The 18,007-nt window shown below is 42.9% G+C and overlaps 1 protein-coding gene across 1 annotated transcript in view; it reads right to left on the reverse strand.

Moving 5' to 3' along the window:
* ADAMTS5 (ADAM metallopeptidase with thrombospondin type 1 motif 5) overlaps positions 1–18,007 on the reverse strand; it is a 100,345-nt gene that overhangs the window by 21,152 nt on the left and 61,186 nt on the right. Inside the window, exons 4-5 of the mRNA XM_085623082.1 lie at positions 8,685–8,968; positions 2,498–2,681 (exon numbers count right to left, since the gene is read on the reverse strand). Of these exons, the coding sequence (XP_085479208.1) occupies positions 2,498–2,681; positions 8,685–8,968 (468 nt within the window). The remainder of the gene's footprint in view (positions 1–2,497; positions 2,682–8,684; positions 8,969–18,007) is intronic.

The raw sequence follows: 18,007 nt of genomic DNA on the forward strand, positions 1-18,007 counted from the left end.
AAAACCATATTCTCTATAATCACTACCTGTGACACAATACAAATGACAATTTCTAGCACAAGTTCAGAGCAATGCAACTTTTGATTTAAAAGTAACACAATAGACTTGCATTAGAAACTAAGTCATGTGTATCATTCAATGTGCAGTGTCTTCAAATTCAAGAGAGAGCCAGCCTGAGTTCAATACCTTGGGAAAGAGAGATGCAGGAAAGTTTAGGGACCCTGCATCTCCTCTTAATATTACTGAATATGGTAGTATAAGAATTTATAGTTGTCTGGTGATTTGGCTCTTAGTGAATCCCAGAGCTCAGACAACATCAAGGAAAAACAATGGAATGCCACAGAAGGTGCAACCTTGGAAGGTGGGTAAGCAGATGGATACACTCTGGGGGCCCGATTCACAGAACTAACTTAAGACAAAATCCTAAACTTGCTACTTTTGGTATTCACAGAAGTTAGGATTTTGTCTTAAGTTTGTCTTAAGACAAACTTAAGACAGACTTAAGACAGACTTAAGTTAGGATTTTGTCTTAAGTTTGTCTTAAGTCTGTCTTAAGTTTGTCTTAAGACAAACTTAAGAGTAAATCCTAAGTTCTGTGAATACCAAAAGTAGTAAATTTAGGATGTTGTCTTAAGTTAGTTTTGTGAATCGGCCCCTGGATAATGAAACTTGCACACAGAAGCCGTACACAAAGAAAACATTTATGATGGGAAGACCGATGGAGATGCCGTAGAAGTATGTGCCTTAGATAGCAGGGAGAAGAGAAACTCTAGAAGGACAGAAAACAGATAGATCATTAATTGAATTAAATGTCTTTTATGATGGAACACAGATAGACTTGCCATAAACATGAAGCTTGCTAACAGATAGGAGAAACCTCTCATCTTAGTTAGCTGGAAGAGAGAAAAGACACACCCTAAAATGTGAGATTCACTAGTAGGAGGGATGAAGAGAGAGAAGCATAATATCGCGAGAAGATAGACAAATCCTTCATTAAAATGGGAGGTGGAGTGACACCAGAAGGCAGGAAGACAGACAGCAGCTTCAAGTACAGTTTAGTCCCCTTCCAAGGAAGGACTGGATTGAAACACAGTATGCCAGTGACAAATCAACAGTCTAAACACAAAGGAAGGTCAACAGGTAATGACATCACCTGTAACAAATCTGTATACGTTAGATTTCAGTCCTGAGCATTAAAACGTTGAGCAGAAAGAGACAGTTTGATGACCAGAGTGAAATGTCAAGGCACATGCCTCTCCCTAAAATTACATAAAATGCCTATGAAACAAACGTCTTTGTTTTGTCATTGGTCAGGAACAACATTGGCAGTTAGCCCTTTTTTCTCTAAGTTAAAAGTCATACAATTATGCAGCATGCCATTTCATCAAATGTACTAACTTCACTTGTGCACCTGTCAACTTTCAATGTAGTATGGGAGCAAGAAAAAGTGGCATAAAAAGAGTAACTTCAGGATTGAGCCTGGCAGAACAGTTACCATCTCATGCAGTATCTTCTCAACATCCCTCTCTCGCCTGCCACCTTCAGACCATACTTCTAGTTTTGGAGCATAAGTAAGCACTGGTGACCAGCATGTGCTATTCCCTTCATGTAAAGCATCCCTTACCACATTCCAGTAGCCCTACAAATCACTACACTATGGAGGAGACAGCGTTTACAACGCAGTCATCACATTGCAGTTCCTTTACAATGCGGTCGTTACAACGACCGCGTTGTTAGAAGGCGATGTCTTTACAATGCACGTCATTAGATCGACTTTCTGTAGGGGGCAGTCTAACATAAGGAATAGTATAATTTACTAATCCAACACCTTCCCTACTGTGGCGCAGGCTGGAGTTGGAATAGTAAATTTTACTATTCCTAAGTCCAGTGCGCCCCCTTGAGCAAGTCGATCTAATAACTTGCGTTGTAAAGGTATTGCGTTATAACAACGTGGTCATTGTAACGACGGCGTTGTAAAGGAACGCGATGTGATAGCATGCGTAGTAACATCCTATACTCCACTATGGACACAATAAACAGAGTCTAGTCATGGCTAGCCACCCTGAGGAAACAATGCCACACACCCTCTGCGGTAAGACACATCAGGAGTTGTGAGGAGGACCAGTGAGGGTCTTCTTCAATTACATAAATAACACTGCTGAGCTGTCAGTGGCTGTCTGTTGGCACATATAGGCGCTCACAATGAGCCATACCAGTTGGACTAAAGGTTCTTACAAACATCCAGGGGTACCTAACAGCCTCTGCACCTACCAAGTTACAATGTTAACTTGTGCAATGTCTGTTCTCAGCAGGGAATTATTGAAAAATGTTTATTTGAATAGACAATTATGGACCAGTTTTAAAGCAGTTATTTCAATCCATCAAATGGATAATGAGTCAATAACAGCTTTATGATGTTCTCTGGTTGTAAAATGGAGTCATCATCACCTTAGGATTCTATGTCATAATACAAGAGCCTTTTTTGAAGCGAACTTACCATTTGCTGGACAAGGCGCTACATTGCATGAGCGATGGATAGCTCTTTTCCCTGTGCAGTACCGCCCGCTGTTCCGTGGAGCTGGGTTGTTGCAGTGTCTGTAGGCAAACTGAACGCCTCCTCCGCATGTGCGAGAGCACTGTCCCCAGGCACCCCACGGCCCCCAGTTGCCATGATGTGAAGCCTGGAACAGAAACAACACGGCATAAACAATGCAGTCTCATGGGAACCTCATCAAACCATGTGGGGCATGCACACTCCTTTCAAGACAAATTTACACGTGCATATGAAATATCCCAGGGAAAATGGGTATCAATTTCACAGAGCTTAGAGATCTGGGATGTCAGTAGATCACTGGTAAACCAAGCCACTACTCTATGTATAGCAAAAGGTATGAAAGCACTGATCACTTGTGATGCAAAATTAAACTTAAAATCAATCCACAGAAATATTAAATAGTGACCCTTAGTTAAATTCGACCTTTATCCAGCTATCCCTTTATAAAAAGGCTACCGTGTCCAGTAAGAGTAAACAGTTAATTTTACATTTCATGCAAACAATATATGGGGGCGCTCATATTAAATGATGCTTGCTTATTGCATGATGGCCCTTAATAATATGAAGCAACTGATGCAAAGACTCACTCAATCTGCCTACTTACATTACGCGTGACATAAGGATCTAACTAGTGTGGAGCAAACAGGTCATAGTGGAATCTCTCTATTAATTTCCTCTCTCGTAAACTTTTAAAAAAATTAAACATTATACCCTATGATATAACTCCTCCTAATTCCACGCCACCGGCAGCCTAGATTATGCAGGTGGGTATACTTCACCCATGCTTTCATCCTTTGGAAAGCTACTGAAAGATCTTAGAATAATACAATTACTTAAAAATTCAGAAAAATGCTCAACATCTGGCTGGCCATCCAGAAAGCGAACATCTGGCAATGGGCCCTTCTCCAAACTTTCAGCAGTAAAGTAAAAGCCGTTGAGAAGCATCGTACTGGCGCAGCCGAAATTGCATGTATGTGAACAGTGCTATTTCTAAGTGCACATTGCAGAATGAATCCCCTCTTGGCGCGGTGAATCCACAAGGCACCTCTGCCTGCTTAACACTCCAATACACAATAATATCCCCATCGTTGTAAGCAATAGTGCACTGTATTGCCATTTTCTGTAAATATAGCGTTTCATCAATATGTTCTTGGCAGTTCTCAGAGACCCCAACCAATCCTTTGCCCCTCAGCCGCTCTCCCATGCAAGATCATGCGAAAGAATTGTTTTAATTAGCAATACTGCATGATCACTGGCTCTCTGCCACCATTAAACCATGTGGAAGCCCCTAGGCAGTCGAAATTTCGCCCCCATGCAAATTTAGCAAATTATCTCCTAATACGTTTTTAATTTTACCAACCAACAATTTTAATAACCCAATTTTATTACACAAATCTGAACAATAACATTTACGAATGTTACTAAACAACAATTAATTGGAAACTACTTAAGAAAGCTTGACTGTAATTTTCTTTCAAGATCAAATCAGTATTATTTTGATTCGCTGTGGCGGGGCCCCTAAAAGGAGTAGGGCCCATAGGCGGTACCTACTTTGCCTATTTGATAATCCGGAATTGACTCCCACTGCTTTAAGTAATGCATGCTTGTCGCTTTAGCCTCACATGCTCGCACGAATTGAGGAGCAGAGAGAGCTGGTTGCCCGGGGTGGGGGGGCCAATGAGGGGGGGGGGGGTCCCTGCTATCATTACTGCATGACTTCAGTGGAGTCTTCTGCAGTTCAGCAGTTTGAAGGATGCCAGATGATAATATACCCCTTTCACAAAGCCATTAGCCAGTCGGGAAATCACTTGACTATGAGAATGTTCTAATTTAGGTGATGCTATCTTCTCAAAGAAGCACATTGGGTTTCTGATCTGTAATGATGGAACTGAAGGGAATGCCATGGGTGTTTTACGTAAAAAGACTGCCGCCTAATAAAGTGGATCCTGCCCAAGCTAGGGCACTTACAGCTGCCTCTGCGCCATTTGCTAATGTGCTGAAAGGTCTGCAGGGCACTTGTCAAACATTAATTCACTTCCAGGCTGCCTATAGACTATTACTGTATCCCACGGAGGACGTGTGCCCATTACTTGCACCGTGTAGGCGGGAATCGTCCCAAATGGACTTTGATGTTTACCTCTGAATAGATGAGAGAATCTTAAATTGGGTTAAAGTAACACTTGAACATTGGAACGTTGACAGCTCCACTACAGACAGACGTGTGGCTCAGGGCCAATAATGCCTGGTAAAGATTTTCTGGCTCCAACATTCCAGGACAACTTTTATTTAGCATGTGTAAAGCCTTTCCACATGCTCAGTTCTGTTAAATTCAACATCTAAAATACAAACATATGGCACTGGGTTGTAGAATGCAGTCAAATTAACAGTTTTGTGAAGTCCAGCCTTATGTGACAAGGCCATAGGCTCTACCGTTTATCGGGGATCACCAAAAAAGTGAATGTCTACAGTGGCAGGCGCAGAAGTTATAAGGAGAGTGTGGACTTTTGGCCACTGCACTATGGAGTTTAGTGCAGGTTTGCAATTTGGTTCCTAAGAAACACTCTCTGGGGCACATTTACAAGAAAGTGACGCAACTGTAGAGATGCGTCACTTTCCCTGTGGTACCCTGAGAAACCCTTACGACCACCATGGATGCACCTTAATTACAATACGGGGCACCATGGCACAAGGATTGACAGATGCGTCAGAAATTCTGACGCACCTGACGGGGCAAAAGTCACACATTGCTGGAGTTGTGTCACAAGCATGGCACAACTCTAGCAATGCATTTTGAGGCCTATTCCCACTACACTGCGTCACTCCTTACGCCTGCTGAAGCAGGCATAAGGTTTTGATGCAGTGGCGTCCTAGACGTGACGCAGTTTTATTTTTGAAGTTTTGCAGCTGCTGCTGCTGGCAGAGAAGGCACCGCTCCTCCGCCATAGCCAGACGACAGATGACTTGCTCATCCCCCCACCCCACTAGCTACGGCAACGCAGAAATGTGTAACAAAGATTTGTGATAAGTTACATACTCGCTATTTGCAGATATTCACTTGAGGAGTCCATGGCCTGGAACAGAGACAACTTGCCCCTGTAAATCAATTTATGACTGCAAATTCATGGTTTGTGAATCATTCACATGCGTTTGCACTGGTTAGTAGGTGTATTTATACATCTAGGTAATATCTAAGTGCTGAATAGGTGAGTAAATACCTCTGTAAATCAGACTCTGTGCCTTTTTCTGAGTATGGCGGTCTGACTGCTGCAACCCGGGAGGTCCGACCGCCCAATTACGAGTTTGACGGTTGGACCACCATCAGCCCAACACAAGTTCCTGGATCCCGAAGGGGCAGCAGTGGGGAAAGCGGTGGTCTGTGTAGAGCTTTTCACGGTGAGAACACACCATGAAAAGATTGGCAGAAAGGCAGGGAAAGGGGCCCCCAAAAGAGCCCCAAGGTATTTTAGTCCATGGGGGGAACATGGGGTCACATGTTGTTACCCCCTCTGCTTGCACTGTCGTGCATTCACTGTGTGCCATGCATGACCTAGTGCATGGTACACAGTGCACTGATGTGCAAACAGCGCTGTCACTGAGGCGGCATATGCTACAACTCTCTATGAGCCAAAGCATGCCACCACCGTGCCATCACTGACACAACACCGCAGCCCAGTGGTCAACTCATAATATGACGGTTGGGATGCTGCTGGCTGGGTGGTGTACTCCCGACCGCCGCAATGACGGGCTGGTGGTCAGACCGACAAATTCGTAATCGTACTCGTAATGGAAATAATCTTCTTTTGAAGGTCTGCTATGTAAAGTAGCCACACATGTTCACTGCTCAGAATCTGAAAAATTAAATTTATTTCCAGCCTCTCAAGAAGGGAAAACACAGAAAATCGATAGCTAGACAATGGAGGCATGACAATTGGAAAGATGTGTGAGTGAAAATCTGATAAAATGTATATAAATAGAAAAGTATAAAATCCGGTTCAGAGGAGAAATGTGATGAAGGGAGAGTCTACAGACAGTAAAAACATATTTTAATGTAGACAAATCAGTGTTGGGAATATTTCAATAAGGTCAGTAGTTTGAAAAATGGTAATTGCTGTCATTTTATACAATGCACATACTTGCTAAATACAAGCAGAGGATGTTCATACTCAAAGTTGGGTAGAGACTGAGAAAGAGAAGAATCAACAAATGGTGCGCACCCCAATCGATCACAATTCTTATATTGAAAATGTATGGTAATAATCGAGCAACTTTGTGTGTGTTCTGCCCAGCATCATAGAAAGACTATCTCCATAATGAAGAAACATGGTGGGCTACAACAATATGGAATGTGAACAAGCTGCATTAGCAGAGCTGAGATGTTTTTTCCAATAAGAGTATTTTGAAAAGGAATATGTAGACAGTCTTGTAAGTGGTGAGCATTAAAGGCATACATATCAAAATATTGTAATATAGTTACTTTTAACTAAGCACTATTGTGTTCATTGCTTCTTTAAACAAAACCCACATTCACTTTGGTTAATATTATGTGTACAAAAGATGTAACTATACCATGATACCATGGAAGCAAAATAAAATACATGAATGAATGCACAAGTGATTAATAAATAGCACTGTGCCTTTATGAAATGCTAAGGCATCAAAACAGCATGCACGTACTAAACAAGAACAACAATTAAAATGTTGTTGTGTTAACGAAGTAAATACCTCAAATAATACACTCTGGCTCTCAGTTACAAGTCAAGTATCATGTTGCATCTGTAATCTAGTCACAATACTACTTTAATATTTTTTCACCAGTGCCTACGTGGAACTCAAATGGGAGAATGTAATCATCCACAATAGGTTAGTACGTTGCAAGGGAGTAGCCAGAAAAATAAAAGCCACATGGAACGAAATGTCCCAGCAAAGTGAGCGATCCTGACCCTTTCTATTGAGGAGTTAGTGGACATTGTTGCCCAGAGGAAGAAAAGCTTCATACTGTACTTTTTTTAAGGATTGATGATATGAGGTCATCAAGACCATAAAACTGTTTGCTGTCAGATCTCAAAATGAAGCACATATTTCATGCAGAGGGATATGGAAATGATAGTTGAAAGTGGAAAATAGACAAGATGAGGGCAAGGACTCTTACAGCATATCTGGGAGATAGAAAATTAAAAAACGTATTTTTTAAATAGAAAAACTAGGGGCAGCTCCTCCACTAGGGTGGAGGAGTGTCGCCCCACTGCTGTCTCGAAGTGCGAGAAAGCCTAAACATAAAATGGTAATAACTTTTAGTTATTACCATTTTATGTTTGCTTTGCGCATTGCGGGTGGGCTGATAGGCTGCTCTGCTCTTTGAACAGGGCAGGGGAGGAGTGATTTGCCCACGCCTGAGTGCACAAAGACTGCTTGGTCTGCCCTCTTGTGCCACCCAAACCAGTCATGTGCACTCTGCCATTCTCCATGCAGGAGAAAATGCCCACCCCATTAGCCCCTGGCTGGGAGGCGTCTCGACCAATCACAATGCTGCAGTGGCGTAATGAAACTTGAGGGGGCCTCCCTGCAAGGTATGTGGAGGGGCCCCCTCGGGGCTCAATCAGGAGCTCCCGGGCCGGAGCATTGAGCTGAGGGGGCCCCCTGGAGCTTGGGGGCCCCCCGCACCGCGGTGGATGCGGGGCCTGTGTTACACCCCTGCAATGCTGCTTGCAGCGTTGTGATTGGCTTAGGGGAGGGGGCCTGGCTGCCTTCTTCCAGTTCCTGTTGGAGGCAGGAGAGCAGGAGCCGAGAAGACGTGGGACCCGGCGGAAAGGTAAGTTAAAATGTATTTTTTGTTTCCCAGCGATCACCCCCGCAACACCCCTGCGAATCCCCCACCCTGTGATCCCTTGCTCCTGCTCCCCACCTGCGAGTAATGCTGGCCGCTACTGAGAAAAACTACATATTCTTCATTATCGCTAAGAGCTAGAAAGGAATAAATCAGAGATCCGATTTGCGTTATCTTGTGTTACCACAGTCAAAATGTAGTAAGAATGAAGAATGCATATGACAATAGAAAAAGAACTGTGACTTTAGAGAAAAGGTTTAGGACAGCCTCTAAAAAGGTAATGTGAAAGATTTAACCATAACATACCGTGTAGAATTTTTTCTTTGTTTTGTCGACACACTTTCCATGCAGACAGATCCTTCCCTTTCCACAAGGCGTCCCTTCTACAGCAGGTAACCTCTTGGTCAAACACAGCATCTGACCCTGGCGAACGACAGCACACCACAAGTGGGCGCAAACATCCATAGCAGGACACACAGTATATTCTGGGCCAAAGGCTAGCTTGCATTGACGAACAGCATCATAGCTTTGTCCTGGAAGTTCCTCTGGACCCAAGATCTGTTTCCTGGGCTGATCAAGCAAGCAGAAGCCTGTAACAGCAGTCATATTTGTAATCACAGGGTGTTGCTTCACATGAAGAATACAGATTTAAAAATGTATAACAGTGGCTAGATAGTCATACTCGCTATATAAGGCATAACACTTTGTATTATGAGGTAAAACACAGGATTAATAAATCACAAATAATACATTGTAACACATTGATGTAAATACTGCTTACAATATTTCTGACTGATTCAGGCTCATCTTTGTTTCAGTCACAGGACACCTTGGTGGTGTTTTTGAGATTGTTTTGTTTTCAGCATTATAGAACCCCACACTCATGCACACACATACACACACACACACACACATGCACACACACACACGCACACACACACACACACACACACACACACACACACACAATCGCTTTCTCACTAGGAACTTGCTTGAAAAATTCCAGTTTGCTTGATTAATCTTTCCTTTCTCTCTGCCACTGCCTCTCCCTGTATGTCAGAGGCAACAGAACCAAATCCACTTCCCTGTAAACACGCCTGTACTTCCCAACATTTACTAATATGTTTATGCTTCCCTCAGGCACCTTCCTCAATGCTATCACCATTAAGTACATTGCAATCTGTAAATAAATGTGAGAGAGCACGCTCTCCACATTCACAGATTTACATGCACCCTTGGGTATCAACATAGTGGTTTTACTGCTGTAAACTCAAAGACAGTCTTAAGAGTTTTTATTATGAAGTAATGTTTTTCAGGAAGACCTACCTCTTTCTTACTTTTAAATACAGCAACATTGGAAAGAATTTGAAAGCTAAATTCTAAAACATGTTAGAGTTATCATAGAGAATACGGAACCCTCGAAATAACGTTTTGTCTCTGAGGACAGAACCCAAAGGGGATTCATAATACCCTTAAATCTGTTTGATAAAGGTACATTAATGCTCTTTTTTGACAGTGTAGATTAATAGGAGAAGTACAGCTCTTTTGTTTCACATCTTTTTCCTCATGCAGTGAGTTACTCTTGCACATCTTCAAAGAGATTAATGTATTTAAAATGGGCACAAACATACATCTGACATGACACATTATTTTTTCTAACAAAATGTATGTTGAACATGTTCTCTGATTAAGCAAAAATATGCAATTCAGTGGTGATTCGCATTGCTGTCCTTTCTGTTAGAGACTTTGTATCAGCTAGACCTGTGCATGGTTACACTTGAATCGTCCTGTTAATTGGCTATCTAGGATCTGATATGTTGAAATATTTATGCTAAAAGGATCCATTACCATGAAACAGAATGGTTGTGTGCAAATGTAGGAGACATTAGCCCCGTGATTAATGTGTAAATTAATGTGACCACATGGATTCAAAATTGAATTTATCCCTTCAATCCTCTATACTTATTATTCCTGTCCTTTAAATTTTCTAACCATTAGTGCCATCTATAAGAAACATCTGGTATAGTATTTAATTTTTATGTGATTTTCTTTCATGGATGTAACCTTGTTACTCCCCTACAGGATCTTTTCCTGTTACCCTTTGTTTTCTTCAGCCCCCTTCATTCACACTCCCAACTCTATACACTGCCCCTGTAACATAGCCTCTTCTACATTTCTTCTCCTTCCCTCAAGCCAACCACACTCATCACTGTGTGTATTAAAGACACATGCACCCGTTCCTTCCCACCCACTCTCTCCGTTTCTCATCCGAACTAGTCTCACCATCCAAATATGTTTGCCTGTGTTCCTGTCTCCAGCTACCATTTTCATCAATGAAACCAAAAAGTATTGTGTAACTTCCTTAGCCGTGGTGAAAAAACTACAAGTGTAGTTCATTAGCCTGCATGTCGCTGCTATTTTTGTTTTGAGATATGCTACCGCTTCATTTATTTTTAAAGTGAAGGTTCTGATGCCTCCCATCTACAATATTCTAGCCTTTTGTTAGGATTTAGGGAACAACATTCTTATTAAGCACTAGAAAATCCTATAGTTCTGGTTTTAACTGCAGAGATGGGCTTTGCCAATTTTTTTCTTCTTTGAATGGTTTTAATTAAAGTAAGAAAAACACATTTCGAAATGGGTGTTCGTGTATGCACATGTTTGCAAACGTATGGGTGGCGTCCTGTTAATGGTTTCTGTTGGACTTTCGCATAAAAAATTCTAAGATGGCTGCCTTTGTGTGCACATGTACGCGCACTCATGAAAGAGACATCTTGAAATGTGTTTTGTTATAAGGCGAAATAAAAACCATCACAAGATATACATTTTATGAAACACTATTCAATGATGGTGACCTGTGTGTGCAGACACACAAGCCTAGTGCAAATGTTACATGGTTTTAAATAAAGTGCAACATTAACTATCCAAAGATGGCCACCTGAGTGAGGGCTCACACAGGCATTCATGGGAGGTCACCTTGGACTAGCATTAACGTCCACTTAAAGATAGAAGCCGATTCAGTGCCTTGTCAGCTTTTGGGGAACTGCTAAGCCCACACAAATGGAAAAAAAATAAAGAAATGTTGAAAAGGGGAAAAACATCTGTGTTTTAAAAAATGACACATTGGCCCACCCGTTCATAGCACGGAAGGGGACAACACTTGTGGGAGATATGCACTTTGTGCAGCAGCAAATTCCTGTCACTCGCAGAGAGGGGAGCCAAAGGCTGAAGGGAACTGACCCATTCCTCTCTGCTGTATTCTGCGGTGGGGGAAGTAAAATGAATGAAACCTTTTACAGATCAGAGGATAAAGAGGGCTCACTGAAAGCACATATACCTTATTTTAGGTCTATCTAATGACAACCCTAAAAATCGTAGCTACTAAACTGTATGTTGATTTTTAGTTATTTGCATTGTGCAGTAAACAAACATTTTAGTGCATCAGTTTTCAGCCCTTGACGTCTTCTACTTAAACTAAATTTACTGCAAGCCCACAAAACATGCTGATAAATGAAGCGATTTATATTGTTAAAACATCTGTGCTTTTAAGTGCTTTGATCAACACAGGTGACTGACTAACATCAATAACAGAATTACAATGTGTAACATAAAGGTTTGTACCTATTGTAAGAAGTGAATAGACCATGGTATTTAAAGATCAAAATGCATTTTAGCTCATGGAACAGTGTACAGAGGGAGGTCAAATTGCTTTACAGAGTCTATAAAGGCACTTCTCTCATTGTGGTGGAAGCACTGTTCACGGCAGAGTGGACGCCAGGGTGCTTACTGCTAGCTCGGGCTTTCCGAGCTATCAGAAATAAAGTTATGCCAGCGTGCAAAAAAGGGATACATACTTGTATGCAGAGTTCCTCACTCAACCCTCTACAGAGTCTGTAAGAACAGTCTGTCATCACTAATACTGCCGAGGATTGACTGGTTTGTTAGCTTTATCATTGCTCAATTTGTTTAAAAGACTCACCAGTCACGAACCTGGAACTTTGCTATTTACCTTTGACTTAGGAGTGATTATATTTGTACAAGCAAGTGGCCTGTGAGTTGCAATACTTTAAAAAAGTTTAACACTGGAGCTCACAAATTGTGGTGGTCTGCCTGCCGGAATAATCATTAGACAGCTCAGTGCTTTTCTGAACTTTGCTTGAAACCAATTGTGCCCCTTTGCCTTTGCTTAAACTGTGATACAAGTAATCCCTAAGTGATAAGGCAATCTACCAGTGGATGAGGAAATATAAACAGCAACTATTCAACTCAACTGTTCTTAAATCACTTAATTCTAGACTGCAAAATACAAAACTTGGTTTTCAAAAGTGAAACCTCTAGAGGAGGGCGGAGTCTGTGCTAGTTAGGAACGGCCCTCCTTCATTGAGGGTGAAACAGTATCTGGGCCGAGCCCTTTCCCCTGGGGTCCCAACCTACAATGAATGACAGCACGGATCTTGATTGAGGATGAAACCGCTACCTGCTGCACTGGCCCGTGCCCTGGAGCGCTGATGACCACATAATGCTCCCTGGCTCTCTTGGTCTCCTATCCCATCCGTTGACTCCTGAACTAGTCGAGAGGGGCTGACTATGCAACTTTTCAACAGAGCTTTTCATCTGGACTCCAGCTTCAGTGACCACGGTCTGTCTACTGTGCGTGAGGAGGTGGCGGCCATATACATCTGCCCCGATCTGCGACGCAGGATCCTGGAGCTTGTGGTAGTCCGCTGTAGTGGTTGCACTGGCTGCAGTGGGGTCATTGCACAGCATCCAACCAATACTGGTTTCTTCCTCACTGCCATGTCATCTTCACACTCTGCAGTATAGGCATCTTAGGTTTAGGGAGATGGAGTAATCCTCAATAACGTCATTCTTATCTCCAGATTAGACTGCACATTAACGTCACCCAAAGTCTGTGGCGGAGGCTGAAGACAAGATGAAGTGGGTCTGACATACCACATAATGATGTCCGATTGAGGCTTGGGTCGCGTGAAATCCACATAAATTCACCTTTAAATGCCCACTCCTATGCCCTCAACTTGAATTGTTGACCATTACAACCAGGAGTGGAGAGGCCATTGTGATATTATTTTCCTGAACTAGAGAAAGAGGAGACTGAAAACTGAACCCCTGTGCACATCGCTTCACAACAATAGAATACTGGTGACATATGACACTCCAGTAGACACCCTGGCAAGCTCCAGGCCGCCTGCTATCTGTACACCCTCCTACTTCTCTTTGATGGAAACCTCTTCCTCAACAGGCAGAGGCCACTCCCGATGATTTCTGTCCACACCAGGCTACTACAACCACTCCTTGAACTTTTAAATGCAGTTCATTCTATATACACAGCACCATACTCTCAATGGGTGGAGGCATGATACTGCCACATAAATGCACTGGAATATTTTGATATTATTGGTGCCCTGAGCTCATAGCCCATATGTCTGTGCCTGCACTGCCGAGCCAGCTGCCGTTCTCAAAGGCTACAAAGATGGGAAACCCTTGTCACAAGGAACAATGTCCAAAGCCCCTGAAGCTACATTAGACAACCAAATGAAGGAGATATCAAACATCAGCCCTTCCATAGGGAAAGTGGAGCCCAATGTCACTGAAATGTTTGATGAAGTAAAATGGAATGATGAAGAAATCAACCCTCTTCACACATCTGGACACTTCCGTACAAAGACTGGTGGAAGCGGAAAATAAACGGATCTCTGCTTCAGAATGAGACCAGGAGATTTGGTTCCTGTGACGCAAGTTGACAGACTTGAAAAATCGCTCCAAGCATAATGTGTGATTTTACAGCATCCAAGAGGAAGCAGAACAGGAAGAAATGGTGACCTATATGACATCTTTCATTTCCTGGCCTCTGGGCAACAACTTTTAGGAACCACTGGAGATCCAAAGGGCCCATACAGGGAGAGTGTGTCCCGCCTTGTAATCGTTTGATTTCATAGGCATCGAGATGGAAGTGCAATACTGCAGGCGGCACAGAAAAACAGCAGCCGTTTCTGTCTCAATCGCTTCATGATGAATGTCTTGGCAGACTACTCACTTTACACTAATATTAGGAGAGTGCTACATCCATAATAAGAATGCTGAAACATTAAATATGGCCTACTGGATCCTGCTATAATGATTATCACCATAGACAGCAGAATAAGAGAATATGACGACCCGGAGGATCCCAAGAGATTCCTAGATGCTTCCTCATATATGGAAGTGCCCACTGCTGATGCCACAGCAGGTATATAGCAAATACACAACCCGCACAATTAAGAGGACTATCACCCCAGCCAAGATAAGTCACCTATGAAGTTCACAGCGGTATTAAAAAGATGCCACTTGCTCCAACCAAAACTGCTGAATCGGCAAGGGACCAAGCTCCCACAACTGCTGCTTCGGAATGGGATGCAATACTAAGCATGCAGATGCATCTTTGACATGTGTTTGACCTTGAACATGTCTGTACATAGTTTAGCAATAATCAACATGCTGTAGATGCTCAGTTCGGAACTATTGTGTTTCCAGTAAATTTCTGGTACTGTGTTAGCATGTTCTCTGTTTTTAGGGCTCTATTGAATTTGCATGTTTATTTTCTATTATGTACATGCTGGACTCAAGTACACAATGGTTAGTAAGGGGTGGGAATCTTCCATCACTCTGTCTCTTCCATTGCATTAACTACATATTTATTTATTTATTTATAAAGTTTTATATATCGCACGAACATGACACTTGCCGGCATCAGAGTGCCATGCAAATAGACATCGCTGCACTATCTATACACCCCTGCCACCCATGCATGGCCACACTATTCTGCCTCCCAAGCCTTGGTCACTTCATACCCATCTGGCTGGGCATTGGGGATAGGGTAGGTGCCAAGTCCCTCCCGCCGCCCCTGAGACTCCTTCTCTCTGAGTTTCATAGCCCTGACCTGGCCAGTCGTATGAATGGGGAAACAGTCCACAGGCTACAGTAAGAGTAGATCACCAAATGCTGGAATGGATCATACCCTGAACTCCTCACACCGCCACCACAACTCCCCCTCCATCACTCAGGATATCCTATCAACCTCAGATGCCCTCTCATGCTGAAGACCAAGTACCCAAAGACCCAGTTCACATGACTATCTCAACACCAGCCTGCACGGAGGCACCGACTGTCCTCTCACTGAACATTGATGGGTTAGCTCACTTTGTGAAGCGAAAGAGGACCCAGACTTACTTGAATGCTAAACAATTTGGCGTCACTCTGCTCCAAGAGGCTCACCTATTGGAAGTAGAAATGGCCCAACTTAATGTGACTGGGTTGTGGAAATGTGGATTTTCCTGATCAGTTATGTCCCCTATCTTGGACCCCAACGGTTCTATATGCATGTTACAAGTACATGTATGTTCCCTCCAGTTCCAGTTTCTAAGACGCAAACATATGTGTGTCTACCGTCAACATGTTCTCTGTCAGATCCGCCATCTATGGGCTGGATATTCGATTCCTAGGTATGAAAGGCCACCGACTTTACATGGCTAAGTTACTCCATTTTTACAGTTCAGGCGAGTAGGCCCGATTCTGTCCTCAAAGCCTTTCCCTGCTCTCTGTCTCTGACAGCTTCAGCTTGAGCTCGCATCTGTATCCATGAACTTTGTCCTACTCCCTGTGCAGCTAACGGTGCCTGCCTCGGCCAGTTTTCGCCTGTCTGCCAAGAAGTTGTATTTCACCTTCGAATTATCTATTTTGCTCTTCAGCCGATGCATTCCTGTCCAGTGATTTAGGTAAACATTTCCTTTAGCTCACAAGCAAAGGACTCAGCCTTTCCGTCCTCCTGCAAGTGATTCATAGCCCTGTTGCCATGGAAAGTTTTCTGCCCCTCGCATCTCATATAGACACTTAGACGCTTGTACACGCACACAGTCAGTATAGAATAGATTCTGTCCGAGAGTCTCTTCCTTGTGGATAACATAGTTCTTTAAACATAGGATGTTAGATATGATTTGGGATTAGGTTGACATAACCCCAGACTTCTCGTCTCCACATGTAGAGCTAAATGTCAAGTCCCCTTCACCCCCTAGTTGCACGTCAATTACACGTCATGCTGCTGCGCGCGCATCTATGCCAAGTATTATCTTATAGATCCACCTATGTCTGATAATCCTAACCAATCATGTTTCTTTTATTCCTTATTACGCCTAGTTTCGATTATGTCACTGTCACGTCATTTTTCTTATCAAATGTTACGCCTTCTACATTCGTTTCATTGTAATGTACTTATTATAAAAATACATGTCTGTTAATAAATTATTGTACTTCACTTCCTGAACCTTCGTGGTGACGGAACCTGAGGGCCGCGACTCGAGTCGGCCATTTTGAATGGAATAAAGCCCATTAGAAACCTCTTATACCACGGATTCTGCCTCTTGTTATTTTGAGCTATTTACTTTAATTTAAGATTCCGCATGAAATTCAGTCCGGTAATATTTATTTTATTTACCACATAATGGCGCCCGAACAGGGACACTTTCTCATCTCACGCGCCGGCGGTGCGTTGCAGGCCCGGTCTCCTGCCACAGCTGGACGGACCATAAACGCGTACCAGCAGGATTTCCTGTAAGCTCCCTCCGGTCAAGCGGGGGCGACTGAGGCTGCGATCAACCCAGACGAGGCGGTGAGAAGTGCGAAGTATCCCGACCAGAGCCTAGCTGAGAGAGCAAGATCCGAGGTATACAGAGGCCCACCAGGTTTTCCGAAATTCCGACGTCCAGAGGGTCCGATGTCCGCAGTTATCGAGTCCTGCCCATTCTCTGAGGCCTTCCGTTTCAAGGAGCTACTCGGTGAGTACCATCGCCGGGGAGGCGTGTTGACGCGCACATAGGTTGTGCCGGTCAAGACGGATTTGGGTACACAAATCCGGTCTGCACTGTTTAGCAGTGTATATGTACTGTTTAGCAGTATATCAAGTATTCCGAAGTATTCAGTTATTGTCAAGAATTCAGCGTGGTGATTAGTTAGGCAGACTGTCATCATTGTCGATCATTGTTATAATGTTTAATGTTTAATGTTTAAAGTATTCAGAAAATGTCTTGCATATTGTGGTATGAATGACTGTTCATAGTTCACTGTTCATTATTGTGTTTCTCGTATTAAGTAAGTTCAAGAGTAAGTATCAGGTCAGTTGTCAATATGCCGCTCTTCTCGAAGTTAAGACAGATTACTACCAGAAAAGGGGTGCTTGAAGAAGCAGTTCCTATTCCTCCTAGAGACACTCCAGGACATTTCATGTACCATAAACATGGCTTAGATGCCATATTGTTTCTTGATCTATGGGTAGATTATACCAAAGGATTACCGGAAAGTCAAAGGTGGCCCATAGCGGGAACCTGGGATGCAGAGTGCATCATGAAAGTGGAGGAAGAGTTATGGAAAAGAAAGGTCAGACAGTCACAGAAAGACGCCGTTGAGTTATGGCGTAAAGAATCTCACAGACGAACAGAAAAAGCACGTAGACAAGAAGAGAGGAGTAAAGAAAGTTCAAATAAAGTTCAAGAAAATCTATTAATTGAGGAAGGTATCCGAGTGAAATCAGAACAAGTAAATAGACAAAGAAATGCTCTTATGAATGGTATGTATCCCCT

Source organism: Triturus cristatus, chromosome 8 (assembly GCF_964204655.1).
Source record: "Triturus cristatus chromosome 8, aTriCri1.1, whole genome shotgun sequence".
In the NCBI taxonomy this organism is placed as follows: Eukaryota; Metazoa; Chordata; class Amphibia; order Caudata; family Salamandridae; genus Triturus; species Triturus cristatus.